The 18,124-nt window shown below is 44.1% G+C and overlaps 2 protein-coding genes across 3 annotated transcripts; both read right to left on the bottom strand.

Moving 5' to 3' along the window:
• Window positions 1–260: 260 nt before the first annotated feature.
• On the bottom strand, window positions 261–3,194 carry KCNRG (potassium channel regulator). Its single transcript, XM_010126335.2, has 2 exons — window positions 2,616–3,194; window positions 261–684 (listed from the first exon to the last, which is right to left on the bottom strand). Exons 1-2 carry the CDS (start codon window positions 3,191–3,193, stop codon window positions 432–434), a joined length of 831 nt encoding a protein of 276 aa, XP_010124637.2. The 5' UTR covers window position 3,194; the 3' UTR covers window positions 261–431.
• Window positions 3,195–4,846: 1,652 nt separating this feature from the next.
• TRIM13 (tripartite motif containing 13) lies at window positions 4,847–10,433 on the bottom strand. Of its 2 annotated transcripts, none has more exons than XM_086771884.1 (2): window positions 10,338–10,433; window positions 4,847–6,079 (listed from the first exon to the last, which is right to left on the bottom strand). In XM_086771884.1, the coding sequence occupies exon 2, from the start codon at window positions 6,074–6,076 to the stop codon at window positions 4,847–4,849; it is 1,230 nt and encodes a 409-aa protein (XP_086628010.1). In that variant the 5' UTR covers window positions 6,077–6,079; window positions 10,338–10,433. The 2 variants fall into 2 exon arrangements, with proteins under 2 accessions (XP_086628010.1, XP_086628009.1); XM_086771883.1 differs by lacking the exon at window positions 10,338–10,433 and adding an exon at window positions 10,143–10,303.
• Window positions 10,434–18,124: the final 7,691 nt, after the last annotated feature.

Genomic DNA, 18,124 nt, shown 5'->3' with positions numbered 1-18,124 from the left:
GTTTGCATTCCTCCTCCAGCCACTTCTCCAAATTGTTGGGACAACAGTTGTGTCAAGCTGTTATTTCTCCATGGAATCATCATGTATTTTAAAATCTACTTACAGATAAGCACAGAACATAGCAATGATTTTCTAGAAGGAATGGCTGATCTTAATATAAATTTTAGCCATAGAGAAAAATGAAAACAACCCTTGAAAATGCTGGAACCTATTGCACAAAACCAGTACTGAATCTGTGGCTCTTTTATTTAGAATTGAAGAGGGTGGAGCAGTAAGAGACAGGAAAGCAATTTTTTTTTCCTGAAGACTTGAAAAAAAAAATTGTTTGTTTGTTACTTCCCTCAATAGTTGCAGTTTCAAACAAACAACAAAAAAGGCCACTAGTGCTGACACACTCCTGTTCCACCTTTGAAAGATGAAAGGAAAAGGCATTATTTCCCTTTCTGCACTTGGCTTCTCTTTGCTTGTGCTACTCCAGAGCTCCGCGGGGCTTCGTTCACCGTGACAGTAAGGCCTGCTGGCCTCTTCATCCTTTCAAAACTGTAGCATTCGACTTTTTCTTCACTGGAGACTGTCCTGGTGCTTATGAGGCGAAATCCATCTTTGAGTAAAGTGTCAAGCAGCAGGCCTAGCACATTAGTACCATTAATCAGCTTTCTATTATCAGGCTTTATGGAAACATACCTAAAATAAGAAAAAAGCAGTTACAGCACACTTTATTTACTTCTTGAAAGATGGAATAAACTCTTTTTTTTTTAAAACAAACCAGGTCCTCAGATGGTGCAAGTCAGCACAACTGTGCAGGCTTAACAGCAACCAAGGTTCTGGGTATTTTTTTCCTCCTTTGAGGACAATTTCTTTCCCTCGTTTTAAGAATAATAATTCTCAGCTTGTCCAGTTACATGTTAGAGAGGAAGCATTTCTCTTTCAGCCCCACACCAAAATTTTCTTAAGAAACAGCTGTAATAACCTCCATTTCATTTCATTTCATGGAGGAGAGGTGAATGTCATATTCTATATAGTGCTGCAACAGTATTCCAGGTAAGAGTGAATGATGGAAGGGACTGAAGCCACGTTCACCCCAACAACACCACTTTTCATTACACGGAATCTCTCTCTACAAACAGTGACATTTATTGCAAAGTTACCTTGTACAGCAGGTCTCGTGGTAACAAGTATGAAAACCATTTTCACACCGCCCCAAATGATTTTACTTGATATAAAGTACAGTTTAAGAATCTATACAGACATTTTGAGCAACAGAAGTCAGGTAAAAATACCGTTAAAAAATACATAAGCTTACAGGGGTGAAACTGTTCCACAGTTCACAGAAAACACACCAAACATTAATGGAAAGCACAAAAAAGGTGAAAGAGCCATGTCACCACAAAGACTAAGATGATTGATAGAAATTCAGCAGGGAACATAATCAAACTTTACTTGTTTCACTGATCAAGATAAGCTTTTCTATTGATCTACAAAGGAAAATTTTTACCAAGTCTGAAGAAATAAAGGAAAGAATTTGGAATATTTTTCCCACTATTCAAGTTGCCATAATCTACTCAACCAATTGTTAGCCCATTAAAACTAGTAATGTGTTATAAAATTAAGGTTTGGTACATAAATGTATGGTGTTTCGCAAATACAAAGTAGTTTTTCTTCTACTTGCTTATCTAAAGAAAGCTAGAAGAAAGATGTTATTTTTTAAAAAATAATCAAAGGATTGCTGGATTGCAAATCCAAAGGATTGGATTCATATATTCAGAGAGAAAAACCCTTTTGGAAATACTTCAATGAAATTTTCATAAAATTCTAGATGTTCTAACAGCCACAGAGTAGAAATTAGATTACATTTTCTTATAGAATAAGAATGTGTCTCCATACAATAGAGACAGCAACAGCAAAAGCTTGTTTAAAAAATGTAAGTTGTCATTAGAATACAATACTGCTGTCACAAAAATCACTGATATACAGTAATTTTAATAAAAACAGAACCTGGCTCCGAATTCAAAGAAAACCCACAGTGTAGCATATAGTCAATAATGTACCCCTCCTCCCTCCCCCAGTAAAAGGCTCTACAAAGCTTTCCAGTCCCTGAATTGCAATCTTAGTTCTACTAGTGTTTTCAACTCAGTTTAGCCATTCTCTTTTTTCCTCTTTTTCCTCTTTTCCATATGAAAGTCTTTTGGACAGTGAGCTAGTGGAGATTTTAGGTTTCTCCAACAGTTCACTCCTCATCTATTTTCTTTCTTTTGCTTCATTTTACTCTTTTTCCAATCTTCTAGATGGTCACTGATGCCATGAAATTCTAAAGCCTGGGAAAACAAACGAGCAGGAAAGGGCAGAGAAAGACTCAACAGAACTCAAAAACAAGCATCAAGAACAGTATTTTAGAAAGTTGAAGAACAGGCAAATCAGTGTAACAGAAATTAAATGGTATTTCAGAACTAGGAAAACATAACACTAAACTAGCAGAAAGAAGGAAATGTGTTTCTTTTTTCTCAGCCAGCTGTCCGACAGTTTATTTAAAATGAGCTTTGCTACCAACGTAGCATGTACTTCATGAACTAGAAGTCACAAAGACCATAATGAGAAGTCACACTAGGGAAGTGTACCTGGCCACAAACTGGTCACCAGCAGAGTAGTCAGTACCACACTGAAAAACCAGGTCATGATGAGAAGGTCTTTCCAAAGGAAGTGGAACCAGTAGTTTCTGAGAAGGAAAAGGGCTGTTCCAGCTCTGTCCTGACTGCTGCCCTGTAAACACAGTGATCTGTTCAGCTAGTGTCTCAACAGTGGTACTGCAGGAACCAAAGATCCGGAAAAAAGCCTGCATCTCTTGGAGAGCAACACGCACTTCCAAGATCTCCAGCCTTGGCTTCAGCAAGTGTTCCTGGCTCAGGAGGTCGGCCAGAAGGTGGAACCCATAGAATTCTGCTTCTCTCTGCAACCTCTGGTAGTCTGAGAAATCAGGAGGTAAGGAGACCTGGAGAGTCCTCAAGAAGTCCATGATGTAACTAAATAAAGTTCCATCTCTGTCCACAAAAAACTCTCCATTCACCAGTTTAAATTCCCGGTCATCGTCGTTCAACATCCGTGCTAGCCTGGATTCAGGGAACTGCTGCAAGGTAGAAGCCCGGGTTACAAACCTCACACCTCCCACACTCAGAGTGACCACCTCTCGATTACTCATTGCTATCTCAGCCACTCAAGACTTGTAACTCTCTGATCTACGTGTTTGTGACTTGATCTTTCCTGAACTGCAAGGCATCTGCAGCTGCAAGAACCATTCAGTGCTTTCAGCAAGTGTTTGGAGTGAGGTGTGGAGCAGCGAAAGGACTCCCAGGCAACAAAGATGTAAATATCATGTACAATAGTTTTGTTTGCAGGGTTTGGTTGCTTGGAAACTTTGATTCTTGGAATCTAATGTTTTATTTCTGAAATGAACAGCTTGCAAGGACTACTGGAAGACAGTGAATTGACTGTCACAACTTACTAAACCTTGAGAGAGGCCAAGGAATATCCCCTAAGTATGGCACGCATTACATTTGTTTCCCAGAAATGTCGACTAAATGTTTTCATTCTATATATTCCTGTTCACAGGACCACTGCAAGAAGAGGTATGAGGTGCTTCAAGCAATATATGTCAGTATCGTATGCTCTTAAAGAAGGGCACTTCAGAGAACTCAAGCTTACAGTTCACTTAAAATTACTGTTATCCTATGGCCAAGGCAATACCCTCAGAAAATTCAGTTCACTCCTGAAACAAGGTACACGAAAATACAGTAATAGTAGCACAACCTATATATATATATGTTGCAGTGCTAAAGCACTTCCAAACCACCACAACATCCATACTCCTGTCAGAGTATGCGCTCTGTTCCAAGGAATCATCCCATCATTTTTCCTAGCTTTTGGAATTACAATCTGGAGAGACAGAGAGGGACAGGAGAGAAACTGCTCTACCTGCCACCTTTGCAGGGCTAGAGCGCAAGCTGCCTTCCAGTGCCTGACTCATCTGTGCCTTTTGCCGCACTAAACTGTATACATTAAGGCCACCTTTTTAAAAAGTGTGGCTTCAGAGAAACCGGGATCTAACAAGACAGCTCAGGTACCCCAACACTTTGATGTTGGCAAAGTATGTACTATCTGCAAAGTACATAATCTCTTGCAGCTTTTTCTTTCCTTATCAACTTCAACAGATTTCTTTTTACCCCTAGAATTTATGCTTGCCCTGAAGATAGATTTTTTTTAGAACATGTAAACAATAACCAGTATCTACAGTAATCTGAATGCACAGGATAATTACAACATTTGATTATACAAAAAAAAAAATACATATATCTAATTCAGTGAGAAGTAATATCCTCAGACAGAAAGTGGTTCCAGAACGCGAATGATTGCAGTGGAAGTGCAGTCCTCAACAAGCCTCTCAGTACAGCGCTCTTCTCAATCTCAAATGTTCTTCCTCTTTCCAAACCACCTCCCAGTTAGAAATTAACTACGATCTTTTAAGAAGTGACACTTTTTATCTTATTCTACAATTACATTAACATTAAACTAATTACACAGTTTGGCACTATATTTTGGTAAGGAAAATGACTTATAGTGAATAATATTCTGATAATCATCACTGAAAGAAGAATCCAGAAACAATGTGTTTTTCAAAGCTCCATTTCATCTTCCAGTTTATCAGTGCTCAAACTATGTTAACAGTATGAATGTTTTGGAAATATTTTGAATCTTTCAATGTTTTCACTGGAAGTCTTAAAAAACCAATTACTTTTAAGAAGTTCTATGTTTTCTTCACCAGATCTCTCTTAGTTCTTATATTTCAGCAGGGACTTCATAAAAGTTTATATTTGCACACAAACTGTGCTACATTATCCAGTACAACCAACGTATAGTTTTTACACTTCTCTCTTAGAAGTGAAGCTCCATCTGTCATCTGTTCCCAGTAGAAGACGGCATGATCTGCTATCTCCACTGTATCTGCCAAATAGGACAAGCTAACTGTAAAGAACTGAGATTTCCAGCACTGGAGATTGTCAACCACTGACTCCACGAAGGACATTCTGGTGACAGCAAGAATAAGCAAGCAAATAAGAGAGGTCACTACAAATCTGCGCGAAAAGACTGAGGGAATCCTAAATTTAAGAGTGTTGTTTTCCTGAGGCAAAGACAGTTTGTCCACATCAACTAGTTTTATTCCATTCCACTGGCTGGTATCAAAGCTCTTCATTGTAGGGCTGATGTCCACGCTGGAACAAGGTAAAGGGGTTTCTTTGAGCACCTTGATTTTTTCCCTGAACTCCTGCATCTGTTGCAGAAATATAATGGGTTCAGACACATCTTTGAAGGCCTCTGCGATGTTAAAAGCCATTCGTTGCTCCTGCAAAATTGTGTTCAGTTTATTGATTTCTGGATCATAGGCCTGCATCACTGCAAGCTTCATGGTCTCAAAGTCAGAGAGAATCTCATTTCGTTTCTGCTCCAGCGTGTGCTGCAGCTTCTCAAAGAACTCCTTCACTTTGTCAGAATCTTTGGTCAGCATCTGTAGAGCTTTCCTCTTACTGGTTTCTAAGGTATCCAGACGCGAGAGGGCATCTCCACAACGCCAAGTTTCGAAGCCCTGAAACAGGGTTTCAAAAGCCCGCTTCTCCTGGGAGTAAGCTTCTTCAATAGAACAGAACACGTGCTTTGTATGGTCACCGCGGGTGGCACAAACCCCACAGATCAGCTGCATGTCTGTCCGGCAAAAGATGTTAAGGGGTTGCCCGCTGTGCACTTTGCACACAGGCATTTTCGGAGTCACTTTGATTTTGTTATACTTCTCCACGATACCTTTCAGGGAGTAGTTGACTTGCAAGCTGTTGACTCCAGTAACGGGAGCTTCCTTTCTGCATGTGGGGCATTTAAAAGGCGACGGCCTCCAAAGCACATTCCGCACGTTTCCCTCAAGAATTCCTTCCAGACACTTTCTGCAGAAATTGTGTGAACAAGGCAGGACACGAGGGTCATCAAACAGGCTACAGCAAATGGGACAGGTGAGATCTTCCTCTAGGAGCTCCATCATATCCTAGGAAAGAGAAGAAAGACGGTAACAACTTATAAAATTTGTGTCTCCTCCAGGGAAACAATGCAAAAATTGATCACCAACGAGACATGGCTCATTGAGAAAAGGATCTACTGTTTTCTCCAGTATCCTTAAGACAGAGCCTCAGCTGGGTTCTTGCAACCAGCCCAGTTAGCTGTGGTATCTGGCCACCAGGTGGCAGGCACAAGAACGATTTGGTGTCCAGGCAGAACCATGTTTGGATTCTCAGCTAGAAATGCAGGAAAAGAAAGGCTTGCCAAACCCAGCAAGGACTCTGAATTAAAATAACTCATGCACTTGTAATAACAGTTCAAGACTTACAACCTTCTTCACTGATGCAATACCCAGAAACTGGATTTTCACAAAAGATACCCAGCTGATAAGACCTGCTAAGATTTGATTACTCTCTGCTTGCTCAACTCATCCAAAGCTTACAGTTTCAAACCTCATGCACCGCTACTGTGTAAGCAGGCCATATTAAAGGTGACTGAAAAAGCCCAGCCTCAGAATTTCTTCAGCTACAGAATATGTGATGTGGCTCTTTGCTCTACCTGCAAAGACAAAGGGGAATCACCACTCACTTAAAAGATCAGTTTTTCTCTTCCTCCTGCACTATTTTTAAATAACCAAGTGAATGTGTTATCGTTGAGCTACTCAACACAAAGTTAAAATACTTCAAAGAATAACTGCCTATAATCCTCAATAATTCATCATGAAACAAAACTGTTAGCTATTTTTACTCATCTGCAATCTCTATTCACAATGCCATTCTCACAGCATACATGCCTCAGCAATTTCTTTTTGTGGACAGGACCTGCAGGAAGAGGATTTACCATGTAGTCCGTTGTATGGGAAAGTCTCAGCGAAGGGACCCAGCACACTACCCTCCCAGAGCCTCTAACCAAAGCCAAATTCTCGGATGCAGACACCTTACCATTTACAGCATCCTCTAAGAAAACAAATAGCTAATAATGACCAAAATGGGTGATGGTTTTGTTAGCTAAAACTCTCAAACACTTAGTTTTGAGCTATAATTAGGAAGACGCTTCCCTTGTATAAATTCCTTCCATATTATACAGTATGTATACATACATATATGTAATAAAATTCCTTTTATAAATCAAAAGATGTATCACAAAACAAGAGCATCAAAGTAGTCCTGTGACAGTAAAGCTCTTAGGAGTAAGGCTCTTAAGACAGTAAGGATCTTAAGACAGTAAGAATAAGCTCTTTTAATTAGTTTTCCTGTTATTACTAAGGCTTGTGTCCCCTCAAAGAGATATAAAGAGGCAAACATGGAAGCCAAGGGGAGAGCTGCAAGGGAAGATCCATGCTGCACAGGACAAGAAGAGCAATAAAATCAACACCAAAGCAAAGATAACTACAGGGAAGAAAGGCAATGTCAGCTCTGAGTTTCTTTCACAAGAGGACAGACACAGTCCCAGCAAGACTTCACAGTAAAAGAGCCATCCTTGAGAGGTATAAGCAAACCTCCCATGCTTCGCCAGTGACGAGGAGGAAGGGTATTCCCTGTCCTTGTTTGGATAAGGAGAGTTTGAAAAAGTTGCCATCTTTTCTACCCATCTTCAGGACTAAGGTCATCAGGCAGAAGGTGGCCACCATTACAGCGAGGGACCCCAGACAAAAGGTCTAATGACTCCATTTGCCACCTAAGGTTTCCTGTAAGACTGCAGATCCTGTTCAGAAACTTCATTTTCTGTGACAAGAAAGTCATTTTGAAGCGCCTTTCACTGCTAGAACAATCAAGGTTTCTCTTCCGTTCTCTTCCTACTGCTAAAAAGAATGGGATGACAGGAAGAGGATGATTTTGCCCCCATACCCTTGAGTCTTCCTCTTTATTAATAGTTCCCCCTTTCCAACCTGTACTCACGGCTTTTCACCACGATAGCAGCACAAAGATCAGTTTTGCTCATGTGTTAAGAGGATAATAACTACAAAACTAAAATGACAATTCTCCATCTTTTAGTAAATGGAAATTCACAGTGCAGAAAATATTTGCTCTGGTCCGTCTCCTTTACCAGGGAGGATTTTACTTCTTAGTAAGCGAACTGGAAAAGCAGCTTTGCATGCCTGACAGCGAGGACTGCAAACCACTGCCGAAAATGCTTACTACAACACGTTCCACCAAAATTGCAGGACAAACATTGAAGGCTTTCATCCTCCTAAAAATACAAAAAACATACACAAAAAGGTTTCATGATCCAAATAAAACTGTCCTGGTGCATTCCAACCCCACTTACTCAATTAAATAATTATGCTTTATAAATATAACTGAATTTCAAAATCATTATATGACATCATTAAAAACCTAGGATTTTAAAAAAAGAAATGGGCGAGTCTATGAACTTTTTCCTCCCCCTCTTACAACACCAGTAACATCAAACCAAAAATGCTGAAAACTTGTGTGACTGGTTGGGACAGCTGAACTCCTGCCTCCTTTAGGACGTTCATTTCAGAGAGTAAGTTGCCTGTGGACTGAAACATTCCTTTGTATTAGGAACGTGGCATTTGTGTGAGGAACTACAGCAACATTTCAACTTCTCCATTGGGAATTTCTCTGTGTAACTTCTGATGCAGGTTTGGATGGCCCCAGAATTCCCCACTCGTGGCACACAGACCAAAAGGCACAGTGGTTTCTTCCTTCATCTGAGCTACATAAACTCTCTGGGTACAAACCCAGCAGATGTCACCCATCAGGAAGAGCAACTTGCACAGTTTGATCATTAGGAAGAAGAATAGCAAAACAAATCAAACCATAAACGCACAAACAACCACAGTAGCTTTTTCCCACGCTCCAGAAAGAAATTCATCTAGCATGCTTCTCAGCACAGAAGTTGGGTTTATCAGCCAGCAGCAGGCTGAAAGCAAAACCAACATTTCACCAAGCTTCAAACAAAACAAAAAGATAGCTCTTGAATTAGAAGTTTCCTGCAATGGCGTGTAAGCATTCTAAATAAAACTTGACCAAGTCAGGCCACATTTCCACAAGCAGTTGAGCTAGTCAGGAGAGGTCTCGTCTCCCTTCGCAAGGACCCCAGTCCTTGTCAGGACCTCCTATGAGCAAGTTCACCAGGCTTCTGTCAGACTGGTGTGTTGAATCACCCTAAAAAAAGGCTCCTGTACAGCTAAGGCAGGAGAAAGGGAGATGGGAGCTCCTTCCAGCAGCAACGATCTTAACTCTGCTCACCCCACTGAGAAGAACTGCAACCTAACGGAGGGTCAATATAGACATTTTAACACAGAACGATTGACCTCCAGATATCCAGGCAGCCGAAAGAGGGAAGTGGCCATGCTTTAAACCTGCTGTTTCATGGCCAAAGTTTTTTCGAGGAGTACCAGGTGGATCCAATACGTTCAGCCTCCAGAAAGCTCAAAAGGCCTGGAGAAACAAGCAATTCTGGTTCAGTGCAGTTACAGCCCCGTGAACACCGTTTCACCAACACGGTTTGCCAACCTGCTGAGCGCAGGAGGCAGGGGCAGTGCGCTCGCCTCCCCGTCCCTCTGCCCAAGCAGGGTTCACCTCACCGCTGCCGGTGACAACCCCGCTCCTGCGGGGGGGATCCCCGACACCCGCGTTCCCTGCCAGGCCCGGCCCCGCTCCCCAGCCGCCGGCCCTGCCCTCTCCGGGGGTCACAGCCGCTCTGCCGGCCACCGCTGCTCGGGGAAGGGCGGCCCCCGGGGTCCGCCTGCGCCTCGCAAAGAACAAACCGGTTGCGGGGCTTACGCGGGAGGAGGGCTGCGAGCGAAACCAACGGCGGCGGCCCCCCCGCGCCGCCGCCTCACAATGCCGCGGCCTGCACTCGCCCAGCCGGGCCTGCCCCTCCGCCGCCCGGCCCCCGCTACTCACCATCCCGGCCCGGGGCTCGCCGAGAGGCCGGGGGGAGGCGGAGGGAGCGGGCGGCCTAGGCTGCCCACACCGCCCGGTTGCCGCGGCCGGTCCGAGCCCCCGTCCCGCTCCCGGCCCGAGGCTGGCGGCCGCCGTCCCGCGCCCCCCCCCCCCCCCCCCCCGCCACCGCGGTCTCACCTCGGCCAGCCGCGGAGGCGCGGTCAGCGGCAGCGGGCGATGCCGAAGGCCGCCATCCGCCGGCCACCCCGCCGCACGCCTCTCCTCGCCGCCGCCGCCGCCGCTCGGCCCGGGAGCGGTGGGCAGGCCCCGGCCCACCGGAGCGATCGTCCGGGAGCTGCTGCCCGGCGGCCTGGCCGGGGTACGCCCACCCACCTTGGCCAGCGGCCGCCGATCCGGCCCCGGGGTAGAAGCTGCTGCGGCTCTTCCTCCTCCGCTCGCCCGTCAGCGGCAAGGAGAGGCCCTTCCGAGGTTGCCAGGCGGTTGGGTGACGCTTGTCCAAGCCGGTGGCCGAGGTCTGCAGCCCAACGCGGGCTGCCGGCTCCTCCACCGAGATATTTACGGGTTTCTGCTGTTTATGAACTCTGCGGCTCGCAGGCGTGTGTTGCGCAGCGTAAACAAGGAGTGCTGCTGGGTGGCAATCCCACTGAGCATCTTACTGAAAAAAAACCCATCATTTTAGCCAGATACCCTTATGTGCTTCGTAAATGGATGGAGACACATTCCTTTTTGCTTTAACGCACTGGCCGTACCATTTCCTACTGGTCAGTCTGTTGGAGAGTAAGGTGGCCTGTCAAACCTATGCAGGTCTCCCGCAATAACACCAGCTAGTCCCAGCGAGATGGAGCAGGAGGGATCCCGCATCTGCCTGGGAGGACCCTCTAGTTACAGGGCTGTGAAATTGGGGCTGGAAGTGCTGAGACTGTGGAGAACCTTTGTGATTTATATCTTTTTTTTTTGCAGTCCATCTGTTAGTTCTCAGCCAACGTTAACAAAGACAAACTGAACTTACTTTCAAGTTAGACTTTGTGCAATGCTACATCAAAAGCCATTCCAAAACGCACGTACTCTGCCTCCTGCATCCCTGCCGCTCCTCTACTCTTCACTCACCCACTGCAGTCACGTCACTCATCGGCACAGGGGAGACTGTTCACGTTCAGGACGTAACGTATTTCTTTCAAATGAAGCTCCCTCACACACCTGACATCTTTCTTCCAGTTGTTTAGGAATCTGAATTTTAAAAGCCATTCAATAACACGCCGAGGCTGTGGTTCCCCAATTTACCGCAGCCAGAAAAGGAAGAGCTCTCTCCTTCCTCGTCTTCCTTCCTTCAGCCTTCATTTGAGCTGGCCTGCCCTTTCAGCAGGACGCAACGGGAATAGCTTGATCAAGGACAAGTATTTTCAAAAATCCCCTTCAGAGTGCTCACACACTGGGGCGTTTCATCCACTGTCTCCTGGAGAACGGCCCCAGAAGGTAGAGTTGCTGCATAAAAGCAACCAAGACCTTCAGGTGCGCTTCAGCATCCTGCTTGTTTCTTAACTGTCCAACATATTATTTGTCATTTATTAATTCCAGGGTAGTTTTTGAAAAGTGATGGCTTAATCCATTCCTCAGCCACCCAAACTGCGTTCAAGTAATATCCCAATGCTTGCGCATTTATGTTTTCCAAGTACCCCTTGTCTAAGCTTTCCCAACAGCCATTTTTATATCAAGAATTTCCTGATTCTACTCATTTTCTCTTTAATTTTATGGTCAAAGATATTAACAACAACATGGCATTTTAGATTCCTCACTCATTATTAAGTTCATATCTTTCTCATCTAGCTTCTTTCCTGACATATTTTTAGAGTATATTTTATTCTCCATTAATTCTTTGGGCTGACCCTACTTTGTCTCTTTATAAATGAAGAAGGAGCTGTGCAGGCATAGGAGTGGATGCCTGCCTGCCCAGGATATCGCCTCTTCATTAGGACCATCTCAGAATGTTCTTGTCCCTCCTTACTTGGGCTTTCTTCTGTCAAAGATGAAAGCTTAATCTTCTCAGCAAACACAGCACAGGATTTCTGTGCTTGGTGCACAGAGACAATGCCCAGTCAGCACTGGTACTTAAGTGTACCATGGCTGTCCTAAGCATGATCGAACACAATTTGGGCATTCTACCTGACTGATACAATTGCTCACAACTGTTTTGCACACATATAAGTCCATCTTTCTACACTAGCTATCTATTTAAATGACCTCAGGTTGTGCCAGGGGAGGTTTACATTGGATATTAGGAATTTTTTTTTCACCAAAAGGGTTATCAGGCATTGGCACAGGCTGCCCAGGGAAGTGGTGGAGTCATCATCCCTGGAGGTATTTAGAAGACGTGTAGATGTGGCACTTAGGGACATGGTTTAGTGGTGGACTTGGTAGTGATAGGTTAATGGTTGGACGCGATGATCTTAAGGTCTTTTCCAACCTAAATGATTCTATATGAGTTTTGTAAGCACTTTGTTGTTTATAGAGGTTTTTCAATAGTGGTTTGCTGATGAGCTTGCATTCCTGCATCTGAGAGCACAGAGTGTCTTCCCAAAGCAGCATCAAGGGCCATTTGTTGTCCTTTGAAGCTTCAGAGAAAAATTCCGGCTGATGGAAAAGAGCGTTAGTAGATCTGTGGCAATATTTCCCTATCTAATAAGGAAATGAACCCAAGGGAAATCTGGGCTCAAAGGAGAGCCCCAGCTTGAAGGGAAGCTGGGAAGGGAACCCACGGGAGGGTTCGAAGTACAGGGGTAGGAGTTTGGAAGGAATTACAAAACAGTGACAACTTCCAGCTTTATGAGACAAACACCACGTTTTTTCTAAGACAATGAGATAGCACCTATTGTCATCTTTAAACTAGAGAGAACCCAGATCGTGGCTCTTCTACTAAGCTTTATGACAGGAGATTTTTGAGACTGAAGCTGTATGCTGCAGTTCAGTCAGCGACCTCAGACCTGACTGCTGCTGCCCTCTCCGCCTGTACCTGCTCTGCGACCCTCAGCAGATGCTTCACCGAGCTGATTCAACCCGCTAAGCCAGCAGAACGCTATTCCCTTTTCTTTGCCTGGGTTAGTTTTCTGCTGATTCAACAAGCTAAACCAGTTCAGTGCAAGATTAGACAGTCATCAGGTCTAACATCTGAGGAGTGAGGGAAAGAGGATCAAGATTTTCCCCTTTCTGTGGAAGTGAGCCATTAAAGTGACTCAAGCTGTAACAGGTAATTTTACCCTGAGAGGCAGATTCATGGGGGGTTAAGCCAAGCCAAGAGAGTGCTACTGGCAAAAGAGATAATTCCATCCTTTTCCCTTCCCTTAGTCATGCTTTCCTGAGGCCTCCTCTCCGCTGGCTCTGACATTCATGTGGCCACATGTTAGCCTAGATCTGCTTGCCAACAGAGCCGAAAGCTAATCCAGTTAAAAAAAAAAAAAAAAAAACCACAACTTTTCAGCAGGATCAATTCTGGCAGCCAGCTGATCCCATAGCCGAAAAAACACCAATGCCAGGATGAGCCAGCGAGAGGGCCTGTTTTGGTGGCAGTCTGCACGCACGTCAGCATAAACCAGAAGTGCCTCCACAGCCCGTAATTTCACAAATGCTTCCAGCCAGCTATTGCCAGCGCTGCTGCCAAAAGTAACACAGCCTTGCCCTTCGGCCACACCAACTGCTCATTCCGGGCCCCAGGCACCCCCTGTGCTGTGCTGGAGAAGATGTCTAACACAAAACTGATTGATAAATGTAGCTGGAGTTAAAAGCAGCTTTTTTTGTTGTTTTTCCACTCCCAGATTTGTATTCTGCATCAGTAAGGCTCCTCTGAAGCCACGCTACCAAACACCTGTCAGATTATTACTGTCTCCTAGGGTGAAACACCAAGGAAAAGAGGTGAATTGAGGGCATTTTACAGTTTTGTCCTTGGCTGCACGCCTGTCTTTTACTTCCCACTGAAGGAGGTTAAGGCTTCACGTCCTGTTGCAGAGGTGTCAGAGCACACACAGAATACAGTCCAGCATTGGGACAGTGACTTCCTGGAGCATGCCGCTTTATTCAGCTGTGCTGGTGTGAGCACACCCTCAAATGGAGAGCGACAATCTGAGATGTACAATGCAGTTGCCGTGGGGACCTAAATACGGAAATAAATCTGCAAGACCTTTGATGCTGATAGCCATTCAGTAAGAAGACTCTGTAAGATAATACTAATAGAGGAACTATTCAAAACAGCTCTGTGTATCAAACACCTTCCTCACGTATAAACATTTCACAACTATATCATATCTGACTACATTTCTTTTCAACAGATACATCTGGACTATATTAAACACTCCAGGGATCAGAGAAAGTAGTTTCTTGTTTTAGTTCCATGAAAGCTACTTTTAATATGCATTGTAGAAATTCCAGCCATTAAAAATCCATGAAGGATCATCAGCGATTGAAATGATCAACTGCTGTTTTGAGGTCTGAATTTCAGAGATTCCCTTGATATCCAGGGTCTTTGATGGCTATTTTAGCAGTACTGAAAAACTCTGTAGTTTTACATCCAGAACGTTGACCCATACAGTTAACTAATATTTAGCACTTTGCTAGATTTTACTGTGGTGGAGGCGGGGTGGGAATCAATGATGAATTCAGTTATCTCCTTTGTGTAATCCTATTTATTTACAAAGAACATACAGCCACGTCCCATTTCCTTGCATGCAGAGGAAGCAAATGGGAGGGAGCACTGTGTGGCAGTCCAAGTTTGCTGCTCTAGCCAGGATGCCTGCCCAGAAGAAGCTGTCCCTTGGCTTTTTCTCAGGGCCATGCACCACTGCTTCTCCCACTGTCTGCTGGCTCTCGCGTGGTGTTTCCGGTCCCGGACATGCACACAGGCAAACACAGCTGCAACCAATCTGTGCTCTTGCCGCCGCGTTCGCAAGCAGTCCCTAGAGAAATCTCTCTGACTTTCCCCAAATTAGTGCTTGCTCATACGAGTTAGCTCATCTTAGCGCTTGGCCATGTAGCCCTGTGCCGTGGGTAGCGGTTTCTAGTTTTTCGCTATCTTACGCTGTAGAAGAACTTAATTGCTCCTTCCTGAACAAAGCATGGCCAGCACGCCTGTCAGTTTTAATGAGGTTTGTGATTGCCTATAGATCAAAGCTCTGCTCCGGTGGGTTTTGCTTATAATGCATAAAGAGAAAAGGAGAAGTGACCTCCAAAGTAAATAGAACACTGAGGAACAAAATTGATTTTCATACACAATTTCTTCTATAACTTGGCAAGTGTCAGATTAACTGTATAAAACAGAAGACTTCCTACAGAATGTTAATCCTCACAAGAACACATTATAATGAAGATTTCAAAAGTACAAGCACAACCTGTTTTTCATCTGAGACCTTGTCTGTATCATCTTCCAAACCACAGGCCTGACCCTGGGAGTGGAAGGACTGCTTTCAATAAACAAACCTTGATTTTCCAGTCCTGCACCATCATTTACTTCTGTGCAAGTTGCATGGAGACGTTACTAAATAAATTCCAGCATATTTAATAACTACTTTTTTTCATTGGTTTTCACAGGTGCAAATGCCTCCATAAAGCTTGTGGCAGTGGAGAAGCAAGCCCCAGTGGTTTTTACTAGCAGGAGGAAGAGGAATTATTTTTCTGAGAACCGATTAGTCATGTTGTATTGCATGCTGTAACAACGGGAGAGAGTTCCCATCTCTCTCATTAATTTGACACTATCGGGGAGCCCTTCTGAAACACACTTGTCTGCAGGTAGCAGATCTACTTTGCAGGGCTAATGAGAGACAGTTGTATTTTGTGAATGAAGCTCTGAGCTAGAGAGCAGAACAAGTCAATGACCATCATTTTCCTTCAGCAGGACCTTCAAATACACCTGCATTTGTGAAATGGATGGGACTGGTCGTTTTCCTATTCTTCTAACATCATTCCCAGGCAAAATGTTTCTGCTGCTACTGTTCAAGGAAATAGAGTTAAAACCCTGGGAGCAACAAACATGTTTAAGCATGCTGAGCATAATTTTGCTTCCAGTGTGGGAGGGTCCTAAATATTTGGCCTCCCCAGTGAAAGAAATGCACATTCAAGAAAGACAGAAGCTGAATTAACCCTTCACTACCAAGCACAATTATACTCCTAAATACTGGAGCCCAGATCTTCACCTCTTTGAGGCAGTTCTTTGTGCACTGTAAAAATGTTGGTGCTCAAATATGCTCTGAACAGGCTGACAAGCACATTTACAAATATGGTACTATCCTGCTAGAATTGCTCACCTTGCTCTCCAAGAAAGGCATATGAATAAGCCATGTTTCTTACCAGCTGAACAGCTGACTTTTGCCTTACTTCCATGGGACCGGTGTTGTTATCTGCTTGATTTTTTCCAGCACCGGAGCGTTCTCTCAGGGCACATCTTTGCTGCTGTTCCTGCACGACCCACTGTGACACTGAGCTGTCACCAGCCGCTGTCAGGGTGCTCAGCAGCCGAGCTCTGCACCTGGAGGGAGACAGGATGGGCGCAGGAATGAGAGCTGCACTGACCTTGGTCCCCCGAGGCTTCCTGCCCACCGAACACATAGGGAGTCAATGCGCTCCAAAGCAGCACCGGCAACTTCACCGAGCTGCAACATGCACTTTACCCCACAAGTGCTGTAGTCTGCTGGCCTGTAAAACCAGCCTCTCAAGTTAAGCAAGCAGTGGAGTAAGAAACTGGCAGCAAGGCACAGCCATCCACTGCTCCCCGAAGCCCCATCCCCTTGACTCCGACTGACTTGGCAATGCTGACTTCGTGTGGCGAGATGCGTTTGCTTTCCCAGTGTTCATTTTGGGGAAGAAAGGACTTATTGGGGCACAGAGAAAAAAATGGGATGGGGAGTCACTTGGAGGTTGAGTATCTCCAAGTTTTTTTTTATTTTTAAAATATATTAACATTTGTCATTTAGTGTTTACTGTAACAAACCCGCACTGTGTGAGAGACAATAAAAATCCCGCAGTGACTTAAATGGGATTAATTATGTGAACAACAAGCTACCAATGAGAATCATGATGCCCTCCATACGAAATAAATAAACATCAGTTTCCACCTAATATTTACTTCTTAGAAGTTCAAGACTAATCCCATTTGGCATATTTTAAGGAAGTGAGCTCTTGACCTCAAATGTTTATGGGCTGTAACAGTAAGTCCAATAAAAGAAAGGAAGCGTATTTTAAAGCTGCTCTTAAAATCAGATTGGTTTTAGGCACAGTTTTGAGAAAGGCAGCGTTTCACCTCATGTTTCACGTAAAGGAGTGTGACTGATACAGCCCATCCAGACCAATAAGATATTTCTTGCTATGAAGATTTCTTTTAACAAGAGGTTTTGAATATCCACTTAAGCCCCTACGCCTCCCCCCCCCAAGACAGAAAGTGTTGTACCACATGGGTTACATTAGTTGCATCATATTATATACTGTAATAAAATGTTAAGGGAGCTTTCTAAATGAAATGCTACAAAATAAGACAGCAGCTGAAAATAATGAGAAATAAATATTTCATCCCAAATTGGTTCAGAGATTAAAAAAGCCTTTAAATATAAATATTTAAACTATCTGCTGCGTGCAAAACATTCTAGATCAGCAATTCCTGGCACAATGTTTATTGGATATTTTTCTGTGGATAAATAAAAATGTGAAGTAGGTACAGGTGGGCTTCTATAGCCATGTTATCACTATTTACTGTATTTGTTGGAGCCCAGTTGTGGCCCCTGTTCTGGATGCTGCGTGCTGTAGGGGCAGCTCCAGGACTTTTGCCAAAGAAACCCTTGTGCAACCTGAAGGCCACAAGTCAAGCTACAGCTTTTTAAATTATGTGGCATTCTGCTTCTATGAGAGGGACACAAAGCTGGTCCCAGAGTATGCTTTTCACCGTAGCGGTCTTTACAGCTGAGTTCAACTGGTCCTGAATAAATCAATAGAATCACAGAATCATAGAATGGTTTGGGTTGGAAGGGACCTTAAATCAGGAAAAACACCCTACCGAAGCTTTTGAACAGAGGAGAAAGTACTCTAGAGGCAAATGGCACCCAAAATGTTCAGAGTTAAGACTCAGTAGCTAGATAGGTCTGAAGATGAGGAGAAAGGGCAGCCTGCAGGCAGCAAACGCCATGGAGGCA

Source organism: Chlamydotis macqueenii, chromosome 1 (genome assembly GCF_036417535.1).
Source record: "Chlamydotis macqueenii isolate bChlMac1 chromosome 1, bChlMac1.mat, whole genome shotgun sequence".
NCBI classification, from domain to species: domain Eukaryota; kingdom Metazoa; phylum Chordata; class Aves; order Otidiformes; family Otididae; genus Chlamydotis; species Chlamydotis macqueenii.
The sequence above is the reverse complement of the archived record's forward strand: the minus strand, read 5'-3'. Positions and strand labels throughout refer to the sequence as shown.